Source organism: Protopterus annectens, chromosome 3.part1 (assembly GCF_019279795.1).
Source record: "Protopterus annectens isolate FY-2018-M chromosome 3.part1, PAN1.0, whole genome shotgun sequence".
NCBI lineage: Eukaryota > Metazoa > Chordata > Ceratodontiformes > Protopteridae > Protopterus > Protopterus annectens.
The window spans coordinates 1,227,955,559-1,227,979,561 of NC_056732.1; the positions used below are offsets into that span (position 1 = coordinate 1,227,955,559).

Consider the following 24,003-nt stretch of genomic DNA (forward strand, 5'->3'; position numbering starts at 1 on the left):
CCTTTAACCTTTCTTTGTCATTTGCCTTGAAGGCTGTGTTTGCTTCCTTCAGTAGCTCATAGACATTCCTAGTGAGCCAGGGCTTTTGATTAGCTCTTACAGTGATGGCTTTCATGGTAGTTACATCCTCCATGCATTTGTTTATGTAGGCAAGAACTGATTCAGTACAGATGTCTATGTCTAACTGGAGGTTGTGCATAGCCACTTCTTTGAAGACCTCTCAGCAGGTTGTATTGAAACAATCCTGAAGGCAATCCATGGAACCCCCCTGCCAGACTCTGATCTGTTTAATTGCCATTTTTTCTCTGATCAAAGCCATCTTATAGGTATGCAGAAGCGGGATGGCAGTGTGATCAGAGGTGCCTATGTTGGGTTGTTTCAAAGCTTTAAAGGCTCCTTTAATATTGCAGTAAGCTTTGTCTAAGGTAGTCTCCTCTCTGGTGGGGAAATTTACATACTGCTAAAAATGGGGTAGCACCTCCTTAAGCTCAGCTCTGTTGAAATCACCCGCTATCATGTGTGCAAATTCTATGTTTCTGCTTTGTAGCTCACAGATAATATTATGGAGTTTATTTTGAGCTTCAGTGGTGTTAGCACTTGGTGGGATGTACACTGCTGTGACATATATCCCACTGATTTCCCTTGGTACATAGAAAGGTCTGCTTCTCAGTGTTAATATTTCCACATCTTCGGAGCCATATGATTGAATCAGCTTACAGTCTTTGCACCATCTGTTATTAACATAGATGCATACACCACCACCTTTAGCTTTACATCTGTCTGCTCTAAAGAGAGTTAGCCCATCTAGGTTCACAGCATTGTCATTAATGTAACTATGCAGCCAAGTTTCAGAGAAAATGAACAAACAAGTGTCCCTCACCATATTTTTTGCGAGCTCCATTCTCAGATAGTCCATCTTATTATCCAGTGAGCAGACGTTTGCAAGCAGTACTGAAGGTAATGCAGGCCTGAGAGTGGTTCTCTTCAGTTTAGCAGCAGCTCCACCTCTGCAGCCTCTCTTTCTAGTTCTTTCACATCGTTTTCTTTTGTAGCTGCTCTGGGGAATTCCAGAAACATCCCTGTGAAGTTTCAGGGCTCTAATGACATTCCTGTTTAAAATGCAGAGATCTAGGATTTCTGCAAGTGATGAAGGCCCCGAGTACTCTCCAGACAATAGAGATTCAAGCCAGAAACTTGTTCTAGCAATCTGTTTAATTTTCAGTAATTTCCTTCTGGTATAAGTAATTGTGTCCACATCAGAATGTCTGGAAAGTAATTTTTTCAGATTTTTTTGTGCAAAAGAAGCAGGACCCTGAAGAGCTAACAAAGCTGCTGTCTCTGTGGGTGCCACCATTTTTTTTTTTCACAAAAAGCCATTCACTGATGTCAACCAATCCAGAAGTCGCTCAGTTAGCCATTCACACAAATTGTCATTCATATAAGCTGCACTACGCTTCACTTTGTAGACCAAATGAGCATTCAACCAAGTGAACTGTAACCATAAATATAACCATGCGTCCATCTATATATGAGACATATGTATAATTCGATAGGGTCAACCATCAACTGCTGCTCAATACCCTACAAAACATTGGTTTAGACCAACACACAATACAATGGTTTCACTCTTTCCTAAACGGTAGACAGCAGGCTGTCTTATGGCAGAGCAAGCTGTCATCCCAACTTCCTCTAACCCTAGGTGTCCCACAAGGGTCCATACTAGAGGGCCTTCTTTTCTCTATCTTTATCAATGATCTGCACACCACAATCCCAGGAGCTACCTGCATCCAATATGCAGATGGCTCAACTCTAATATGCTCCACCTCCTCTCCTACACAACTTCTAACCCTCACCCAGACCTCTTTCAGCACGGTAGAAGCATGACTAGCTAATCACCGTCTGCTTCTAAATCCTAACAAAACCAAGCTACTACTTTTCTCCCCTAACAGTAGAATTCCTCCTCCTTCCTTCAACATTAAATCCTAACAAAACCAAGCTACTACTTTTCTCCCCTAACAGTAGAATTCCTCCTCCTTCCTTCAACATCAAATCTAGCAATGACACCATTATCTCCCCTGATGATCATACAAAGCTCATAGGTTCATAGTTCATAGTTTAGTACTAAGCTAACTGCCCTTGCGAGCCATTTTAAGCCTAGCCAATTATCTCTTGTGAGACTCAAACCCTGCACCTTGTGTTTGTAAGGCAAACACCTTAGCCATTAAGACACCCTCCCAACTCCTATAGCTGAGCATAAAGGCCTGGGGGCACTATGAGGGGTGAGAATATTCTTCTTCTAGGCATAATAATAGACAACAACCTTAAATTTGGTAAACATGTCAATCACACTATTAAGTCTGTCAACAAAAAACTTGGCTCCCTGTACAGAGCCAAACCTTTTCTCACCAACCTAGCTAGGGTAGCTATTGCAAGATCACACCTCCTCTCTACCCTTATGTAAGCCTCCCCTGTACTCACCACCCTATTCAAAACTGATCTCAACAAATTATCAGGATGTTACAATCATATAGCCAGATTCGCTACAGGCATGGCTTTTAGGACTCACCATTGCCAGAACCTCAAAGTACTGGGATGGCTACAGTATCCTACCCTTCTACAGTTCAACCAGTCCATAAAACAGCCCATAAAATAGCCCATAAAATACTCCATCATCCTGATAACACCCCTGCCCTCAAAAATATTCTCACCCTTCATAGTGCCACCAGGCCTTTATGCTCAGCTGATAAACTAATGATACTGACCCAAAAATCCAACAACTCTGCAGGCGATGCTGTATTTGACAACTCAGCCGGTAAAATCTGGAATCTACTCCTTACTACCATTACCAAGGAAACCTCACTACCCCTATTTAAAAGAGAACTCAAAAAATACCTCACATCTCATTGGCTGTGCTCTTGTTCTAAACCTGACTAACAACTTCACTAATGCATGTCTTGCTACCCAACCTGCTGTTTAGCCAAGTATCTATGCCTCATAGCATTTGAATGTCTAAGCATTGTGAATTATGAAATCTGATTGTATTCTATGTTCACATTTTCTGATTTGTCTCTGCCAATCAGATGTAAGTCTGCACATTGTGTATATTGATATCTGCCTGTATTATTTGTCTATATTTTTCTAAACATGTCTGTCTGAGTTTATCACTCACTAATGTATGTACTGTCTCTTTTTTGGTATGTGGAGCTTTTCTCCCCGGGCCTCCGCTGAAAATGGACATATATCCAGTCGGACTATCCCGGTCAACAAATGTAAAATAAATAAAAATAAAAATAATGGTGCACTATAACTTTTGACATTTTTTTACCATTTACTTTGTTTCAGTTTTTGTGAAGGAGTTATTACAAATGCTTTAAGAATCAGCTGAAACCAGGAAATGCCCAGTAGGCTTTTAGAGTAACAAATGAACTTCCACAGTAGCAAAGCACATTACTGAGATGTGTACCCTCTTTGTAGAAAATCCACATGTAATAAGCTTTTGGATAATCAGCCTGTTAATGTATATAATGATACAAGTTGGGGAGCCACAACTCACTCAGTTAATTAGTAGCTGATGGTGAAAGCACAGTTACAAAGCTGAAGGATGCTGGCAATGTTTATGAATTTAATGGTAATGGTGTGACATTTTCAAGCCAATGCATAAATACTTCATCTTTTTTTATTTTCATGTAATCTCTAAATTGCAGACCCCAACTCCACTCTGCTGCAGTAGAGTCCAGTTGTACAAAATGCATATCTTCTCTGGAATCCATCTTTTCCCATGTCCATTTTAGAAAAAAGATGAAGCCTGGCATGAAATGACACAGCTTTGACAGCAGTCATCAAATCTCCGTTGCAGATTTGTTTGAAACTTGCCTGGCACTTGGAGCAGAGGTTACAGTTGCAAGCTGTAGTTTCTGTAGTGCAGGAGGGTTTGATTCTCTTAGCCCTCATTTGCTTATGGCTTGACCTTAAGCAAGTCATTTAACTAGACATTGCTTTTGGGTCATCCCCGAAAGGGGACTGTGTATCCAGTGGTTCTACTTGGTTAACAAATGGGTGTTATTACTGAATGACAACAAAATGTAAAAGTCTAAATGTCATGAGAGGAAGTGCCTATCTTATCAGCTGACATACTCTCATTTTCCTTAGTGGTTTGAAAGCCATGAAAGAAATATTACGTAGGTTGAAATTAATTCTTGAGGGCAATTATCTTAGACTTGTATGAAATTCTTTATAACATAAAATTTGATGTCCTGATTATCTCAGTGAAAAAAATGTTCATCTCTAAATGTCTGTCACTGACCATAATTTGAACTTTCCTGTGTCTTCCAATGATCCATTATCACAACTATCAGCAAATATATTTTCCATAATGAAATACTGGTGTGCAGTAGTTCTTAGTAGAACTAGGTAGGCATCTATCAAAGATTACCACTGGAGAGCACTGTAAATTCATAGATTTGAAAATGCTTGCAAAGCTGAACATCACCGTGATGACAAGACATGAGACCGGCTAAGTCCTCATTGTCTGGGCGTGTTATGTAGAAATTCTGTGAAAGACTTTTAGATGGTGGAGCTGATCCATCATACCTTTCACACTATCTGCACTGGTTATTCAAATCAGGAATTTAAGTTCAACTTTTTATAAAGTTGAACTCACTTTAGACATCCTGTGAAAGCCAGAATGTTGTGGACGAGTCAGTTGCAAAATGAATCTGTTTGCATAAAAAAAGTCTGAGAAAAGTAGATTTTTTTTCTTGTATTCTCAGTCTAGTGCTTCCAGTGTCCCCATGACCAGTAAGCACTTATATTATAACCCCCCCCCCCATCTTCTGACATCTGATGAAAAGAGGCACAAGAGGTGAGAGCTGGAAATGATGAGCCATTATTCTGCAGACAGTCAGGACATTTGTTTCTTCGGCACCTACTCTCTTCCCCCAGTCAGCCAGCCTGCAGGGTGTCTGTATGTGGGTCTGTGTGTGTGTGTGTGTGTGTGTGTGTGTGTGTATGTATGTGTGTGTGTGTGTGTGTGGGGGGGGGCAGCCAGGCATATACCATGTATACCATGGCATTCACTTTTTATAATAACTTAATTGTTGCAATTAGCCACACTAGGATTTACATTAAAAAGATCTAACATATTTCATATGCTTTTCTTGCATTATAAATGTTGTTAAATAATTTTTTATCATGAATACCAGGCTGGCTAAAGGGGTTTTCCTGTTCCAGCCTGTCATTTCATAATTTTTTTCAGTACTGAAATGCTGTGTTTTCAAAAATCAGGTGTCATCTATGATGGAGAAGGTTACACTTAGAGATGGAGGGAACTACATTCTAGATATTGATGTATCATTCCAAAGATCCTATTTGTACCCCTGACTGCCTGCTACACTAGGCATCTTTGCTGATTTGTATTTCTGTATACCTGTAGTACCTAGCTAGAGAGATGCCCTGTCCTTGTTAGGGACATTCTTTTACATCACAGCTTCCTACATGGAGCACAGCCTTTTCATCTAACTCACAAGTGTTGCTTCCTCTGTGGTATGCATGATAATCTGTCACACAAGGTGCTGTGCAGTCATTGGCTGCTCACTCCCATCCCTCCCTGGTCAGTTTATCCAGCTCCATAACCAGGTCATCTGGGCTATAGTCCTAACTTAGCCCCCTATAGGACCTAGCTGGCTATTCTTGCTATATGACATTTAGTACATATGATGGACCAGCTGCCAAAGCAGAAAAAAAAACAGTGGAATTGTAGATAGTACAAAATAACACAAAGAAGTTACAATTTTTTCCAGTCAGTGACATCTGCTAGAGTGTCTGACTACAATCTTGCAAGTCTCAGTAGAGGCTATCTAACTGGAAAGTTCTGAGGGTGATAGCTCTAGAAGTTTTTCCTACTGATTTCAGCAATATGAAAAAAAAGAAGTAGCATCTCAAGTCCATGACACGTGTACCTTGCAAACCAATGTTAAATCAAACTCTAGCAGCATGTTCTGTATACAGATCAGTGTCTCTGTGGCAGTGACAGTATTATGCTAGTAAAGATTAAAGTGGCATCATACAGAAGCTCTTTGGATCTGTCATGCTGCCTCTAATGCTGCTGTTGTAGCAAAGGCCACTACTGGTGTGTTTTTTTTCCATCCTCTATACCAGAAATGGAGCTGTATTGTATAACCACCCATCACTAGTGGAGTCCCACAGGAATCAATGTGTAGCTTCTCATTTTTGGCATCTAGTTCTCTGAAGTCAAAGATAACATCAAAGATGACTGCAAACCAGGCATGGTCATTGAATCCTCTAAAGACATAGATACTCGTCAAAAGGACCTGATAGAGGCAAACAACTGGTACCAGGTCTATTGTCTAATACTCAATGTGAAAATATGTATTACACTACCCTTTGGAAACGTAACTCTTCCCTAAAAGTACACTCAGTGATCAAGATTCAGGAAATGCATGCTGACACTAACCTGACCTTTGACCACCATGTGTCTACTGTGGTGAGAAAAGCATTATGTGCTGTACAACTTATAAGTAAGGGCATGTAATCCAGGTCAAGCCAGTCATTGTTCCATCGTACTCGGCTTTCATCAGACCAATCATTGAGTGCAACACACCCTTCTACATGCACCTGACCAGGCACCTGAAACAACTTGAGGAACCAAAGGGATTATTCACAAGAAGAATACAGGGAGCAAACAAGTATCATGCAGACTGTCTCAAAACCCTATCTCTGTACTTAGTCTCCTACAGATTGCTGCTGCGCAGTGAGTAATGCCTAGCCAACAAGTCATTCTCTGAGCACACCCTGATGGATTTGTTGCACTCCACAAAACAAATAGCTTCAGAAAAAGCCATTCTAAGTACCTAAATATCATTGTTGATGTAAGTAGGAGATGCTAAAAAGACATGTTGAATGAACAGGTATGTGTCGCAGACATTAGCCATTCTCTGGAACAGGCTTCCCATCCATGTGCAGCAAAGCTCATCCCTAACCATAACATAACTTGGACCAATAGATAGGAAATTGCTGATTTATACCTGGTTTACCACCTATAGGTCCAATGTACAGAGGCAGTCATTGAAAGCTTGATGTATGCAAGCCTACATCTTAACTATAAAATTCCTTGGAGTATTGACACGTAGTAATATTTTGGTAAATTTGGGGTGAGCTTGGCTAGACTTAAAATGGCTCTTGGACTGATTACCTAGTAGCCACCTATGAACCTATGAATCTATAAATAAACAAATTCCATGCTAGACTGTCAATACTTGTGAAAAGGAAAATAATGCTGATGTTTATAATGATGCAAAAGGCTTCTGGAGTTACTAGCAGTAGTCAGTCTTTTATATGTAATGATACCTACTTCCTACTCCTGCATCCATAGCTCTCAACCTTCCATCTCCAAAATGAGGAACACCAGCCCTCATAATGTGGAACAAATGGGCAAAATGTGGAACACATACTAATGGCTAACTAACAACTTCTACTAGGAAGGCCATAGGATGGTTAAAATATGCTGGTTTTGCTTATTAAGACAATCTTTTAATAAATTAATATGATTCATTTCTATTTACTATGGATTGCACTTAAAAAAATTACTAACATTGAATGTGTGACACAGTCTTTCAATGTGGAACTTTGAGGAACTTCGAGGAACATGAACTTTTTAAGACCCCAAATGAGGTACGTTCCTCATAACAAGGTACACTTGAGAGGTATGCCTGCATCATTTTGACAAGAATTTGAAACAAACAAGGAGGTATGTTGCACATGCATGGCTTTCACTTTACACATCCCTACACACTACATTCCATGACTACTTTCTTTTAGTCCGCTCAGACAGTCCTACATTCATTCATGCATCAGTTCAATACTAAGCAAAAAAGCCAGCACACTCAGTCTGAGTTTGCTCAGTGCCCTTCCTCCGATTAACTCAGTGTAAAATGGCAGAAATACTCCCAACTTAACTTCTTAGGTAACAGAAAGTTGAAACCTGAAACAACTTTAAAAAAAAAAGCTTGAAAGAACCAATGAGGTGATTACTCCAAGCCGTAGTCCAGGTAACCCCAATCAGCCAATAACCGTAAACAATCCCCTCTCACTGAAATGCAGTATGGCTTTGGCTAAACTAAGATGGCCTTGAACATGTGCTCAGACACACAGCCTCCAAACCAACTAGGCCCAAAACACAAGCCTGAATATGGACAATGCTACAAATACTCACACTACGTAGGTAGAAAAAAAACTGCAGAAATGTCTATCACAGCAGAAAAGCAGCAGTGAGCCTTTAAATGAAAATTTTAAACAGATAAAGGAGCAAGGAGACTCTAGAGAAACCTTTTAACTGCAAAGAAGTTATACAATACACTCCTTGGCAGGAAATCAGAACAAAAAATCCAAACAGATGCTTAATAAATGTAGACAATATCCAGTTAATACCTCACACACAGTGAAACTAGCTAGAAAAGTATGCAGCAGACAATAAAAGTGCTATAAATAACTCGTAAAAATACGCTACAAATAAGCTACAAATTACTACAGCACTCAACTTTCCTCACTTGTCTAGAGGAAAACAGTTTTTAGTACTTAATAAATAAGCACTTATCCAGGCATGTCTAAGGGTCAGCTCCCGATGTTTTCTCCTGTTTACCTAATGAATCTGGGCATCTTGGGGCAATGCAGCAATTGCCTCATGTACACAGACAACCCTCTCCTCCTACCACCCAATACTACAACCTGAGAGAGATGCACTTAGCCAAACTGGAAGCAAAGCTCTCTTCACCCAAGACTGGACTAGTTAGTAAAGAGGAGAAAGTAAACACTTGCACCACATCACACTCATCACATAGTCCCTCAAAACCTACACCACCAAAACACACACATAGAAACAAAAAAAACACACCTACATTCGCAGAGGCTCTCAATAAAAATCTATCCAAGCAACAGGGACCTCCAAAGCAGAAACGCAAGCAACCTCCATCCACCAACACAACCCAAATGACACATAAGCCACAAACTCAGTGTGCCACTCAACCACAGCCCAGAAGGCACAACAACGTACCCAACACTCTAGTCATAGGTAACTCTATAGTCAGGCACACCAATGTTCCACTCACCAGACTAAACAAGGAGAAAGATACTGTCAGCTGCCTGTCAGGTGCCAGGATCCACCACATAATGCACGCACTCAGGGCATTCCACAACAAGTACAAATATGACTCTGTCATTGTCCATGTTGGTGTGAATGATCTGAGACATACCTCCCTGGACTACATGAAAAGAGACATGGAGGAGCTGTCCGATCTTGTAGCCCAAGCAGGTATGACCCTAGCCCTGAGTAGCATCCTGCCATCACCCAGAATGATACCACAGTACAAGGAGAAAATGACTGATTTCAACAATTGGCTAAGCTTCTGGTGTTAATCTGAGGGGATCCAGTATCTGTCTGCCTGGGATGACATGATCGACAAACCACGATGCTTTGCCTGGGATGACCTGCACCTGTCACCCTTGGGTTTTCGCATACTGGCTAAGGCTCTTGCCAACACTATAGTGATTTTTAGGCAATGTTCAAATGACAAATTCACCACTGTAACATACAAGCAAGCAAAATCTGAGGGTACTGCTACACAGTGCTAGAAGTCTAAACCTCAAAATGCACTCACTGGAGGCAATCCTTAAAGTGGAGAACATTGACATCTGTGCAGTGACAGAGACCTGGTTCAAGGCTCCAGAGAACACCCCTGCATTACCAGGCTATAATTCATACAACACATTTGGCCACCTAACCTGAACCGAAACACTAAAGGTGGAGACATGTCCATATTCATTAAGGATATCCACACCTCCAGGCTAGCTGCTCAACATAATGCATCTCAGATTATCCAAGTGCAACTAACTCTGGGCAATACCACAATCCAAATTGTAGCTTGCTACAGATCCCCCACCATGCCCTAGGATTCCCACTTCTCATTTCTTGATACACTGGAAAATATTAGGGTACAACCTAACACCCTAATAATGGGCGATTTCAACTACCCCACCATTAACTGGGAGAACTACACATGTACCAACTCTTGTGCTCAACGTTTTCTGGAATTCATAAATTCCAACGCCTTGGATCAACTTATCCACACCCCCACCAGGGGTAGCAATATCCTAGACCTGTTCATTACCAACATGGGCAACCAGTGTTCCACACCAAATGTCAATTCCTTGGTCAGATCCAACCACAAGCTAATCACCCTAGACATCCGCATCCCACACCCCGTTAGGGAAACCACCGAAAAAACTTTCTCCAAAGCCAACTTCACACTTCTTAAGACAGAAGTGGCAAACTTCATGACACCCATGCTGACGGACAATAGAGGTATGACTGCTGAATCCTACACAAATGCACTTTATAAGCACTTACATGAGTGCATGGATCATGCAATCCCTAACAGAAACAAGATGCTAGCCTCCAAAAAAAGGAAGCCAATCTGGTGGTCCCCTGGCATAAATAAACTCTACAACAGAATTAAGAAACTGTTGCAAAAAAGAGTAAAATACCATGACTGGAGGAACTCCCTGGTCAGTCTCAGTAAGAAGCTGAGATCCCTCATAAAATCCTCCAAAGCTAGTTACGAAAACAAAATTGCCACTGATTCTAAAGACAACCACAAAGCATTCTATAGCTATGTCAAGAATTTCAATGGCAAAACTCAGAGCTGCTCTGAGTTACAGCACAATGGCACTAAATATACAGAACCAACTGATATTGCCAACATCCTGGCAGATAGGTTCAGTGTTAACTTTACCCCCCCCCTCTCATCCCCTAAAGGGCCCATCTCTACACCAGAAGAATGCAAAGTTCCTGTAATCACAACTGCACAGGTAAAACATCCACTCTCCAAAGCCAAGAACACAGCATCCATGGGACCTGACAACATCCCAGGCTGCGTTCTACACAAACTACAGAATGAACTGGCACCCCACCTAAGTACCATGCTTAATCATAGCCTCATCTCAGGCTTTGTGCCCACTGAATGGTGCACAGCGACAGTTATCCCACTCCACAAAGGGGGAGCCACCATGGACCCCGGGAATTACCACCCCATTAGCCTGGCGAGCCTGGTCTGCAAGGCTAATGAACATATCATTATGGAACTTATAAACAATGACATTGGTAATCTCCAAACTCTGGACCCTACCCAGTTCGGGTCTGTAAAAGGCAGATCATGTCTCCTAAACCTGATAGACTTCTTTGAAGCGATCACCAAAGCCGTAGATGAGGGTAAGGTGGTTCACACAGCCTATCTAGATTTCGCCAAGGCTTTTGACATCATCCCCCCAGTCTGGAATTATAGATAAACTCACTAAACTAGGTATAAATCCCTATGTCACAAGATGGGTTGCTGATAGAACCCACACTGTGAAAGTAGCAGACTCCAAATCCAACTTCAGACAAGTGGAGTACCACAGGGTTCAGTCCTGGGTCCTCTCCTGTTTGGTATCTACTTCTCTGAAGTGCAGGCTAACACAAAAAGTCTTTGGCTAACGAAGTTTGCAGATGACTGCAAACTAGGAACTATAATCAAAACTCCTAATGATGTGGACATTCTACAAAAGGGACCAAGAACCAAGCACCAAACCTTTTTTAACGAACCAGTAAGGCAACTTCTCACAGCACCAATAAACACAATGCAATTTTATTGAGAGCTTTCATCAGCATCAATCAGCTGATCCATAACATCGAATTTCATAACATCTAACACTACAAATCACAAGAAAATAATATACCCTCCACATATAACGACAACAAACTACCAAACACACTTTCTACTATGTTTCTGCAGAGGGCTTGATACAATGGGGTTAGGAAATTAATTATTTCCCACTGCAGTGTGATCTTGGAGTTGGTGTATTTAATTTACGGGGGGGTGGGGAACCCCCCACATGGGAGGTGCAGAAATGTAATAAAAAGTGTGTTTCGTAGTTTGGTGTCGTTATATGTGGAGGGGATGTTATTTTCCTGTAAGTTGTAATGTTAGATGTTATGAAATTCGATGTTATGGGTTTTAGATGTTATAGGTTTTAGATGTTTTGGGTTTTAGATGTTATAGGTTTTAGATGTTTTGGGTTTTAGATGTTCTGGTCTCAATGTTATGAAATTAGATGTTATGGGTTTTAGATGTTGTGCAGTACACCCATATATATATATATATATATATATATATATATATATATATATAGGGCTACTTCTAAATTTCAAAGTTTCAAAACTTAAAATTTCTTATAGTCGAGACCATAAGGATAACATTTTGAAACTTTGAATCATTTAAATGGAGATCACCATACACCGCATAATGGTACATCTACCATTTTCCTAGCTGTAGTGCGATCTCGGAGTTTGTATATTTAATTAGCAGGAGGTGGGGGGGTGCAGGGAGGCTTCCCCCCCTGCAAAAACATAAAAAAAGACAGCTTTTCATTTATTTTTTTATTTACATTTCAAAGTTTCAAAACTTCAATCTTATGGATTCATCCATAAAAAATTCATAGTTTTGAAGCTTTGAAATTTAGTAGACTAGACCCATATACACACACACACACACACACACATATATATATATATATATATATATATATATATATATATATATACATGCACACACATATGTACCCACAAATATATATATATATATATATATATATATATATATATATATATATATATATATGTATATATATATATATATATATATATATATATATATATATATGTGTGTGTGTGTGTGTGTGTGTGTAAACTTTTTTCTATTATTTTCTCCAGCCACCGATATAATACTATATCTCAAATGTAGTTCTGCCATGAGATGATAACTGCAAGAGTTATTTAACTACCCTTCATCATTACTTCCAAATAAAGACTCCCATTATCTGTCCTTCCATTGTTATGATTTGGATATTGCTGTCAGCCTCCTCACAACACCACAATGAGTGACTCTGATGTTGCAGCTGCTAGGTTTTTAGATATCTTCCTCTGTCTTTGTTCTTCAGTCTTTTTTACTCCAGCTGTATTCCTACTTAATTTTAATTTGATGTTAAAATTCACATACAATTTGTATTTTCTGTATACTGAATAGAATTTTTATTTAAGATCTATGCACTTCTGTCTACTGCAAAGAGATTATTTTCCCAGGACTCCACTAAAAAAATGGGTCATTCAGTTGTAATTGTACCAAATATCAAATGCAAATCAATCAAACAAGCAATCAATCAATCAGCTGGAATTGCCCCAAATGTCAAAAGCAAATCAATCAATCAATCAGTCAACCAATCAATAAACAAAGGAATGAACAAATTCACATCATGTGGTTCTTACAGTATTAATGAACAGCCTAGTTAAAATAAAATAATTCATGGGATGTGGTACTTAATACATTAAGGAACAGACTAATTAAGACTCAAAGGTCTATTCCACATCATATGAAGTGCTTTCATAGAAAAATTAAACTTATTTAATTGTGTGGGAGATTATCCTTGGTTAACCTCACTAACAGTCTTGGTGTTTGTGCCATGTAAGGCCAAAATCAGAATGCCATCATTAGAAATGACTCAGCTTTTCACACATGCATTTGTCTTCGGAGGAAATGGTATGACTGTTGGTAACACTTAGAAAGCTGAGTCCTAAATTAACTTACTTTTTTAAAAATGAGAAGTCTGAATTATTAGTTTCCTGAAACCATTCAACAATTATTTATAGAGACCTCCGTGGCATGATTCTATACTTCTAGCTGTACAAAAGTTGTGTGCATCTTTGCAAAACTAATCTCTGTTAACGGTACCTAGTATCAGTCTAATGGTATGGAATTAACAAGCATTCCTCAGACTGAAGGTACTGAATGACCACTGCAGCATTTCTCGGCGGCTGCAGAGTGAAAAATAAAATGCTCACAAAGGAATAAGATGGGGATTCATAAAACATGTGTGTTCATTTTGCTATAAGTCTACATGTGAACTTGGTGTTAGCGAGATCAGCACTGGTACTCATTGAATATACAAGCTGCCAAGCAAGCCTGCATGTTCAACAGCACCGGTTCATGGCCAGCACCAGTGTTAGTGGTCATGAAGAGGTGCAGAGAGGTTACAGCAGAGTATATGAACAATCCCCGGGATTCATGAAGCTCGGCGCAAGGCCGGCGTAAGGCCTGCGCCGGCGGTGCATGGAATAACCGGTGCAGTAGCGCCATATACATACTAATGAGAGTGCACCGGAATCACAGACACGCGTAGTTGCGTGGGGCCCCGAGGGTCTCAGTGTTGGAACCGGGTGGTCAGAGCAGAACTTACCAAAGTACAGTCTAACTGAATATGTGGCTCGCGAAGGTTGGGATATCCTCATGGGAAAATATGTAATAAGTATTACCTGGAGCACCGTTGCTGTAGGAATACAATGTTCTGTACTCTAGCAATGTAAATGCCTTGTGACTGACAACATCATTAATGTGTGCAAAAGATGATAGTATACAGAATGCTCATACAGATGTAACATGTATAGAGTTGAACAAATGTCTAAACTTTGACTGCATACTCCTTTGCCTCCTGCTGCACAGTAATAAAATGTTATTAATCCCAGCTTCCTGTGTTAATGAGTGTCATGTTGAAAATACGAATGAGTGTTACAGTTTGATTTAAAAGACTTTTAATTGACAGATGTTCACGTTCTAGCATTGGAATAGGTCAAGACAAACATCACAATGTCCATGTGTACCACATACACACAGCCAGTAACATGCAGTAGTAGTGCATGAAGGCATACACGACTGTGGGAATAGTACAGGACATATGGCACGTGCCAAGTGCAGATGCATGACACAAACACCAGGATGGGTGTCCCTGCAAAGAGGAACATGTGCCAACTACACCTCCCACAGATGTACTGGCAATAAAAACACATGGCAAACACACAGACACACTACTGTCCAACACATGACTGCAACGGAGCCTGGTCAAACACCAACATGAAGCATGCACAAACGGACTTGAGTAATGTTTGCCTTAACACCCCCATAGGCCAAAGAAGAATAGAATGGACATATGCATGGAATGCTGTGAAGGATGTGTGGTAGTCCTCAGTATCACAGTGTTAGGGACACAGATACACTGTCATCAACTGTGACGATGTGCAATGTACACAGCATACCTGCATGTAATACAGAGGACAATCATGTGCCACAGAAATATACAGTGGCGAAAGACTATAGTGGATAGACAATTGTACATGTGACAAACTATGAATATAGGTTCACACGTCCATAGGTACAGGGTAGGCCATCGCCCCAGGCCCAGCCATAATACTACACCATAGTTAGGATGACTTTGCCAACCTTCTGTGCTTCAGATGAAATACCCATGATATTGCTGTATCTCCGCCAAGCAGTGATAATGATGTAATCCCTGGCCTATACCTGCAATTCTCCATCCAATGGACAACATAGCTGAACAAGGCTAGGAAGGATGTCTGTCTCACATGTACTGTGATGTAGATCCACAGCATAATGATTGTCTGGGTGATATATGTGTCACCCAAACACATCCCATGAATGACCGTGACAAGGTAAATGTCACCTGCCCTAGTGATTCTGAGGGATGTATAGACAGTAGGTGAAGCATACACATGACATATGGGTTGACATGGCCTTGTATGTCAGGCACAGGTCAACAACAAACAGCAGGTATGTGGACGGGACGGATGTGGCAGGGGTCCTACATGTGGGGCAGCATTACACAAATGGTGTCATCCTGCATCTGTACAACGATCAACCTATGTGGGCTTCCCAGCTGCTGTAGGTGTATGGTCAGATACAGTCTGAATGGGGCAATGTAGTAGATCATAGGTGTAACACGAATGGGTACAAGGAACAATGACCTAGCCTGATGTAGATGTGAATCCCTGCACCAACAGGTGGGCAATGTAGAAGACCCACACAACCACGATAGCAACGTGTGTGGAATGAATGGTGACCATCCAACACTGTCCCCTGATTCCTGGTAATCACCCCTGTGCTGAGTGGACAGCCACCCATATGCTGGACAGGGTGACCTAGTACTTCCACAGGTATGATGTTGCATGACGTTGCATTTAGCTGTGGGACATGTCCCTGACAGCAGATATGCATACCTGGGAGGCGCCTTCAAGGATATCTGTGTCAGATGTCTGTCCCACTATGGCACCTGTTTTGCAGTCATCTACAAACACTGTTGCCCATAGCACCCTGTGTGTGCCTGTACCGTGAAGATGTAGGTGTATGACAGGAGTGCACACATGGAAGGGCCCCATGGGACACCACTTCTGACAGGCAGCAGGTCTGATATGCTGACACCAACTATGACCCTGTGGGTTGTGTCACATAGACAGTTTACAACACATTCTGTGATGTGCGGTTCACATCCCAGCCAATGGGTTTATCAACGATACCTGAGGGGTAATGTGATGAAGGGCTTTGCCAGGTCGAGGTAGGCTGTATGGACTGCAACACCCCATCAGTGGCCTCGGCGACTGTCGTGAAAATGTCAACCAGGCTTTAAAGGCATGAACCGCCCCTGAACAAGACAAACCGTGTGAGGCAAAGTAAGTATGTCCCCTATGCAGTCATGTACGAGCCACAGTATGATCCCTTCCCATGTCTTTGCAGATAGGTCTCCTCAGGGTAATGGGACAGTAATAACCTGCCTCAGTGGAGGTATTGGCCTTCTGACGGGACTACAGCTGCCATGTGACACAACCTGGGTACCCTACCTGAGGTGAGGCTACAAAGAAATAGCTGTCCTAACTGTGGGTCCAATTCATAACCGAGATAGTGGAGTACACAGCGGGTCACCAGCTGGTCTCATCGATGCTATGTCCACTACCCTGGAGAGAGCATGTCCCACCTGTGTGTCACAGAACATTTGGTGACCACAACCTGTGGTACACACATCACCTCATGTGGGGGAGGGTGGAGATGTCCTCACTGGACTTGTCAGCCTGTATGTTGGCAATGTGTGTATGTTGAGTAAACCCCACCTCTATGTGAACCCAGTCAGAGCATATGTGGGACTGAGCTCCCAGGTGTCCAGCATAGCAACTGAAGGTGGTATGATTGTTAGCCAGGTCCATGTAGGTATATCTGTGGAATGTGCCCTGGACTATTTCATGACAGTGTGTAAGTCTACACATATGATGACCAACAAGGTGTCTGCTCCACCTTGTAGTAGCCACCTCCTCGTGTTGTACATTTTGTGTATGGCTGGGGTACACCACACTGGATGCTTGGCATTGGTACAGTGAACCACAGTTGGGTAAGTGAATGACTGGCTCATGCAGTCCTGTAGGTACTGGTAGATGGCAATGTGATTGATGCAGTGGCTGCCGCACTATCCACCACTGGCTCAGGGTCCTTAAAGGAGACCACAGTACCGCGCAGTATTGTGTAGTCTGCCTCTGAGCAAGCAATGTATGGTAACTGGCAACACTCACAGCAACGGATGCCAAAAGCAGAAGCCAATGTCCAAATAACATAGATCAACTTCTGCATGACAATATGTGTTATCATACATGTATTGACATGTGTCTGCCAATTATAATTGGAAATGGCCGGTAAGACTAGACTAAAGTTCCCATGATGTACACAGTCTGGGGTGTTGTTCCGATAATAAAGTGGCAATACCTCCCAATCGTGACCTCTGGGTATGGTATGAAAGTGGTTGTTAACCTGCAACATTGGATGTATAGCATTGGTTTCTGGTGTCGGAAGACATGGTTCCTGTAGCACAACACAGTATGGGTAGTCAAGCACACATACACGATTGCTGAACACACAGCATCAGTGAAACCCACTGCTCACAAGGACACAGTCCGACAAGCTCTACACTTTACATATGCACAGTGGTGTCCATTGTAGGACCCAAAAATTTGTGGAAAGAATCAAATTATGTCTTATTTCAATGCGCATCTGAAATCATTGACGCCACAGGTACACATATGCACCGCAAGCGTGTTTAATGTTGCTGATAGCTGTCCATGTAATGCAGCACAGATGCACAGAAATACCCAGGGTACCGGTCCATAGAACTGCGCCCACATCACAGTCCCGCACACATGACGGAAATGTAATGGGTACTGTCAATTGTTGCAGTCAAGGGATTCTGGGTATGTAGACGCTGTGCTCGGTGTTGTTTCGCAGGCAATCCTTTCTCCCGCCTGCGGGAGGGATGTGCGTAGCACCTGCCTTACTCTCCGCTAATAATGCAAACCATACTCCGGAGAATGCTAAATGTAGGTGTGGAATGTGTACAGCCCTATACTAGTGTCCAGTAGGCAATTGTCATGGATGGACACCCGTATGGCCAGGATGGCACCCACAACTGCAAACCCGGTAAATGACATAGCCGCTGGAAGGCATAACACAGGAAATACACATAGGGACTACAGTTGACATTCCACATACAAAGCCGGACCTCGTGCCAACACCGGCGCATACAGCACTCAATCTGCCAGCAACAGACTGAGGAGCACCCGCCACCGTGACAGCGGAACAGATGTGCGACCTGTGGAACACATACTAATGGCACACACACAACGCCAAGTAGGATATGTAAACTATGGCATTCCCACCTATGAAGACAACATGGTTAAATGAATGCATAGGTAAGCAACATGTTCCGTGGTGTTATATTGGAAATATAGTGACGGATATGTCCCATTGGGATGTCTGAGGTTTATATGAAGCAGTTGCTAACCAGCATCTTTGGATGTATGTAATTTGTTCACAGTACTAAATCAGCTGGTTATGTAGCACCATGTGGAATGGGTAGTCAAACAGACATCCGCGATTGGGGAACATACACCAGCAGTGAAAAGCACTGGGCAGGTGGACACAGTCCAGCAACATCTAACTTGACATATGCACATCGGTGTCCATTGTAGGACCCAAAATTCTGTTCAGAGAATGCCTGCTAGCTTCCTGCATTACTCATGTGACCTAGTTGTCGACACCACGACACAGGTACACATATGCACGCAAGCGTGTTCAATGTTGATGATAGCTGTCCATGAACTGCAGCACACATGCACAGAAATACCCAGGGTATCGGGTCCATTCAGCTGCGCCCACATCACAGTCCAGCACACATGAAGGATGTGTAATGGGTACTGTCCACTGTTGCAGTCAAGGGAGTCTGGGTATGTAGAATCTGGCCTCGTGTTGTTTCGCAGGCAATCCTTTGTCCCGCCTGGAGGGACGTAGCGTAGCACATGCGCCACTCTCCGCTATTAATGCACACCATACCGGGAATGCAAAATGCAGGTGTGAAATGTGTACAGCCCTATACCAGTGTATAGTAGGCAATTCACATGGATGGACAAGCGATGACTAAGATGGCACCCATAACTGCAAACCCGTGGAATTACACTGCCGTAGTAAGGCATTACACATCTCTTTCACATACGGACTACAGTTGACATTCCCATACAACAAACACAGACAACCGCCGATGAAGACTAAAGCAAAGACGAGGTAGTGTAGGGAGCGATAGTGACCAAGCAGAGGACAGCAAGAATTAAAGGCAGTCACCATAGTCTATTGAGCTCACTTCGCCTGCTTCATAAGCAGACTTATTCAGACTACATACAATGCAGTCCAACCTACTACATTTACAAGCATTAATTGGTCAGTACATTAGATGTGCTAGGTACTAATTACATGCCTTAAAGGCAGACAAGTTTAACAAACCTTACTTGGGTTACAGATCCCACACAGTGAGGACATCAGACATTGCTTCGAAAGGTACAGTCTTCATCAGAAAATATAAATATATGTACATATATGAAACATGAACCAACATAAAATGTTTTCCAAATGTCTGACTGTGTAAGATACATATATATGTCCTACGGATTGTGCCAATATATTAACAGAACTGCAGACACCTAGTAATATAAATGAACCATAATATATACACATAAACCGTATGATTATGACTACTGTAAAATAGACCAACGAAATGTAAACATTCACAATGTGCTAATGTAAATATTCATTTAGAAGGTTACTTAAATAAATCAATTCAGTCATCCATGTGTAAATACTAACACAAGGCCAGCGAGGTGCTTGCCCTCACATGTACTGGGATGTTGTTCCACAGCATAGTGAGTGTCTGGGTGATGAATCCGTCCCAACAACACGCTCGATTAATGACAGTGTCAAGGTGTACGCCAGCTGCCCTTGTGGTTCTGAGGATCTAACTTATTTACGGAAGCATAGTCATCAGATCTGGGTTCGACTTAGCCGTATGCCAGGCACGGGTCACCTCTGGGCAAGTGGTATGCAACTGTATACAGCTGGAATTCTTTCAGTCGGTCAGTATAACACATATACCTGAGACCCTGCATCTGTTTGTCAAGAACTGTTGGTGCCTTTCCAGCTGCTGCAGGTGTTGGGTCAGATACATTCTGAATGGGGCATTGTACCCAATCATAGGTCTATTGAGCGATGAGTACAAGGGGACAATGACCTCCCTGATCTAGATGTGAATCCCTTCATGATGATGTGGGCAATGTGGAAGGTCTACCTAACTATGTTAGCAACATGTGTGTCTAACGAACGGTTAACAACAACACATGTCCCCAAATCACTGGTAACCCCCTCTGTGCTCAGTGGATTGCCACCTATATGGTAGCTCGGGTAACCTTGTTCTTCCCAAGGGTATGCCTATGCATTTCCTGGCATTTAGCTGTAGGACATGTCTCTGGTACCACTTATCCACATCTGTGAGGCACTCCTGAAGGATATCTGTGTCAGATGTGTGTCTGACTTTGGCACCCGGTTTGCAGTCATCTGCAAACATTGTCACCCATAACCCCCCTGTGTATGCGTACATTGGAAACGAGATGCTGGAAATAGTGGACCCAGGACTGAGCCCCATGGGACACCACCTGTGACTGGCTGTGAGTATGACATGGCACCAGCAACTATGGCCATGTGTGTTCTGTGACTTAGCCCGATTGCAAACCATATGGCAATGTATGGATTTACATTCAAGATGAGGGGTTTATCAATTATACCCGAGGGGGTATTGTGTCAAGGCCTCTGCCGGGTTGAGGTAGGCTGTATGGACTGCTTTACCCTCAGCAATGGCCTTGGTGACTGATTCTACAAAGTGAAACACGGTAAAGGGCATGATCTGACTCTGACCAAGCTAAACTGGGTTGTATCCAAAGTATGCGGGTCCCCTATGTCTTTATCTATGTGTCCCATTATGATCCATCTCCATGGCTTTGCAGATAAGGCTTGTCAAACTAATGGTATGGTAATAACCAGGGTCAGTGGAGGCACCATCTATGTGGAGTGTGACTACAGTCGCCCTGTGCTACTACTCAGGTACGATCCTGAGGTGAGGCTAAGATTAAACAGCTGTCCTAAGTGTGAGTTAGAGTTCCTGGAGTACACAGCTGGGACACCATGTGGAGCCATGGATGCTGTGTTGACTGCCTTGGGGCTGGATGTGGGTAATGCTGGACATACCCACGCAGACGGCACGCCTCGAGTCCGATGCCCAAGGGACCACACACATAGCCGGCCTTAGGCATAGGCCAAGCAGGTAGCCGCCTAGGGTGTTGCTCTACCGGGCACCTTTCCAGACTCTATTTGGTGTAGGTAGACCAGGAGGGGGTAGCGGTGATGTATCGGTGGCAACTTCTGCCTAGGTCACCACTTACCGTAAGGCCACTCTTCCCGTGGGTAATACAGCAGTACCCACACCCAGACGCGGGTCATTGCTAGTATGGCACATCATCTATGTAAGGAAACCATATATCCCCAGACATAATGGCACAGCATAATGCCTGTTCGCCGCCAAAGGCAGACATACGCCACCCGGGCGGTGCGGACGCATTCGCGCGAGATGTCCGCTAACAATGCCGACATTGTCTCGCTTTGTGAAACAAACTCCACAGAGACATTCAATAATAGACAGCGACGACAACCCGATGTCCTCGTGTTCGAGCTGTTCAACCTGTTACGCCATGTTAAATGTGTGTAGCACAGCGAACCGGGCCAAACAAAGCAACGGACATGTCTGTGGCTCAGTGAAAGTCGCCACGCAATGTTAAACCCTTGTAATATTGGCGACACAGGCCATACATACGGAGGGTTAGTAATGGAAATTGGTTATTTCGAGCAGACCGTGCAATTAGTATAACGACATCTACAACGGGTACACCGCCAATCGAGACACACGGTTACGAATAATTGGGGCCGTGACATGGTACCATGGACACGGACAAACGCGCTCCATGTGACTCATCTAACATTCAGACAGGGTCAGGGCAGTCCCGCACAGTGGGCGCCAAGACCAAACCCAAAGCACCACAGCAACACCCTGACAATCAAGGCCTGTATGCGATGGGATATAAGCAGCTGTCATCTGAACAGCCCTGCGGTGACGACATATGCATCCTGGGCCATGAGCGAGGGGAATTAGGAATGTTCAACATGCAGTACCGCACCTTTCCCAGCAGGAGAATGGATGCCTGTGACGCGGTGTAAAAGGGGGATATGTAAATGTACATAGGTACCATGGGTATGCATATTAATGACAACTAACAGCTTACGTGCACTGGTCACAGTAACGCCAAACGTGAATGCAGTCACGCTTTGAATTACTTACTATTTTTATTATTTATTTTATTTTTATTTTATTTTATTTTACATTTGTTGACCGGCTAGTCTAGCTGGATATATGTCCATTTTCAGTAGAGGCCCGGGGAGAAAAGCTCCACACATAACATAATAATGACAGACAGACATATTATTAATAAAGACATACAATAAAAATAGAAATATAAATCAATTTTGTTAATAAAATCAACATACATTAAGGAACTCAAACAGTTTAATATCATACATAATGTTTGGTCAATTTCAAAGCATTTTATCTAGTACATAAAGGTTATGCAATAAGGCATTTGCCATATGGATAACAGTTGAAGCTCAGAAGGATACAGTAGTAAAAGGGGAATGTAAGATGAATAAAAGGGAAGAGGCAGGGTTAGGAAAAGAGAGAGGAAAAGAGGGAAGACTATAGAACATATAGATGTGCACGCAGTACGCAAAGCGCCCATGCTGCAAAGACTGTTACATATATAAAGCTGTAAGTGCTTTCTGCACACGCCCGGCCAACCGGATCAGACATATGTTACCGAATAGTCACAAGTAACGCAAAACACGTAACCACACAGACACTGTAAACATATATAAACGGACTACGGATATGCATGTGCGCTGCGCCAGAACCCACAATCCGACATGCGAAAGTGTGCGCAGCGTGTGTGATCCAGTGGAACCAGGAAGGTTACGGATGTCTCCTCCACACGCTTACATTCATAATTGTCAAATATATGCTTAAATAGTACTTATTGATTCCATGCTTTGTTATCGTAATGCTACTATTATACACATTGATATACAATAACCTGATCAACACACTACATTCTAAGGTGCACTCACAACAATTATCAACTATGTGTCCGGATACTGATTGTATTTACCAATATTGTATATATATTAACACATTGTTGCCGTATTATTGTTTCCATGAAGTAAGGCATGCAACACTGATATGTATATGTCACGCTATAATCAAGACTTGGAGCACTGTCCACCTAACTATGAGCAGGTTTATTGATTATTTCGCTTTAAACCGACTCTGAAGGAAGTGTATAAGGGACGGCTATGTCATGCATTCCGCATCCGACGATGACCCATGTTAGTAGGTGAGAGAGCTCAGTATCCTTTCACTGTGGAGTCTATCGATTTGACAGTGTCTGTTTTGCCGATATATGTTCCATAATGTCGTTTAGGAAGATGGGCAGGACGCAAGGTTTGCTGTATTTCCGCATACTGGCACGTGGATATAGATAGGCCATGTCATACAAACGATGGGTAGTCAAGCAGACATCCACGACTGGGGAAC

General features: G+C 42.5%; 1 protein-coding gene across 1 annotated transcript in view; it reads right to left on the reverse strand.

The window, feature by feature from the left end:
• Positions 1-1,363: 1,363 nt before the first annotated feature.
• Positions 1,364-24,003, reverse strand: part of LOC122797762 (serine/threonine-protein phosphatase 6 regulatory ankyrin repeat subunit A-like) — a 2,341,865-nt gene continuing 2,319,225 nt past the window's right edge. Inside the window, exon 28 of the mRNA XM_044066284.1 lies at positions 1,364-1,458. Within this exon, the coding sequence (XP_043922219.1) occupies positions 1,364-1,458 (95 nt within the window). The remainder of the gene's footprint in view (positions 1,459-24,003) is intronic.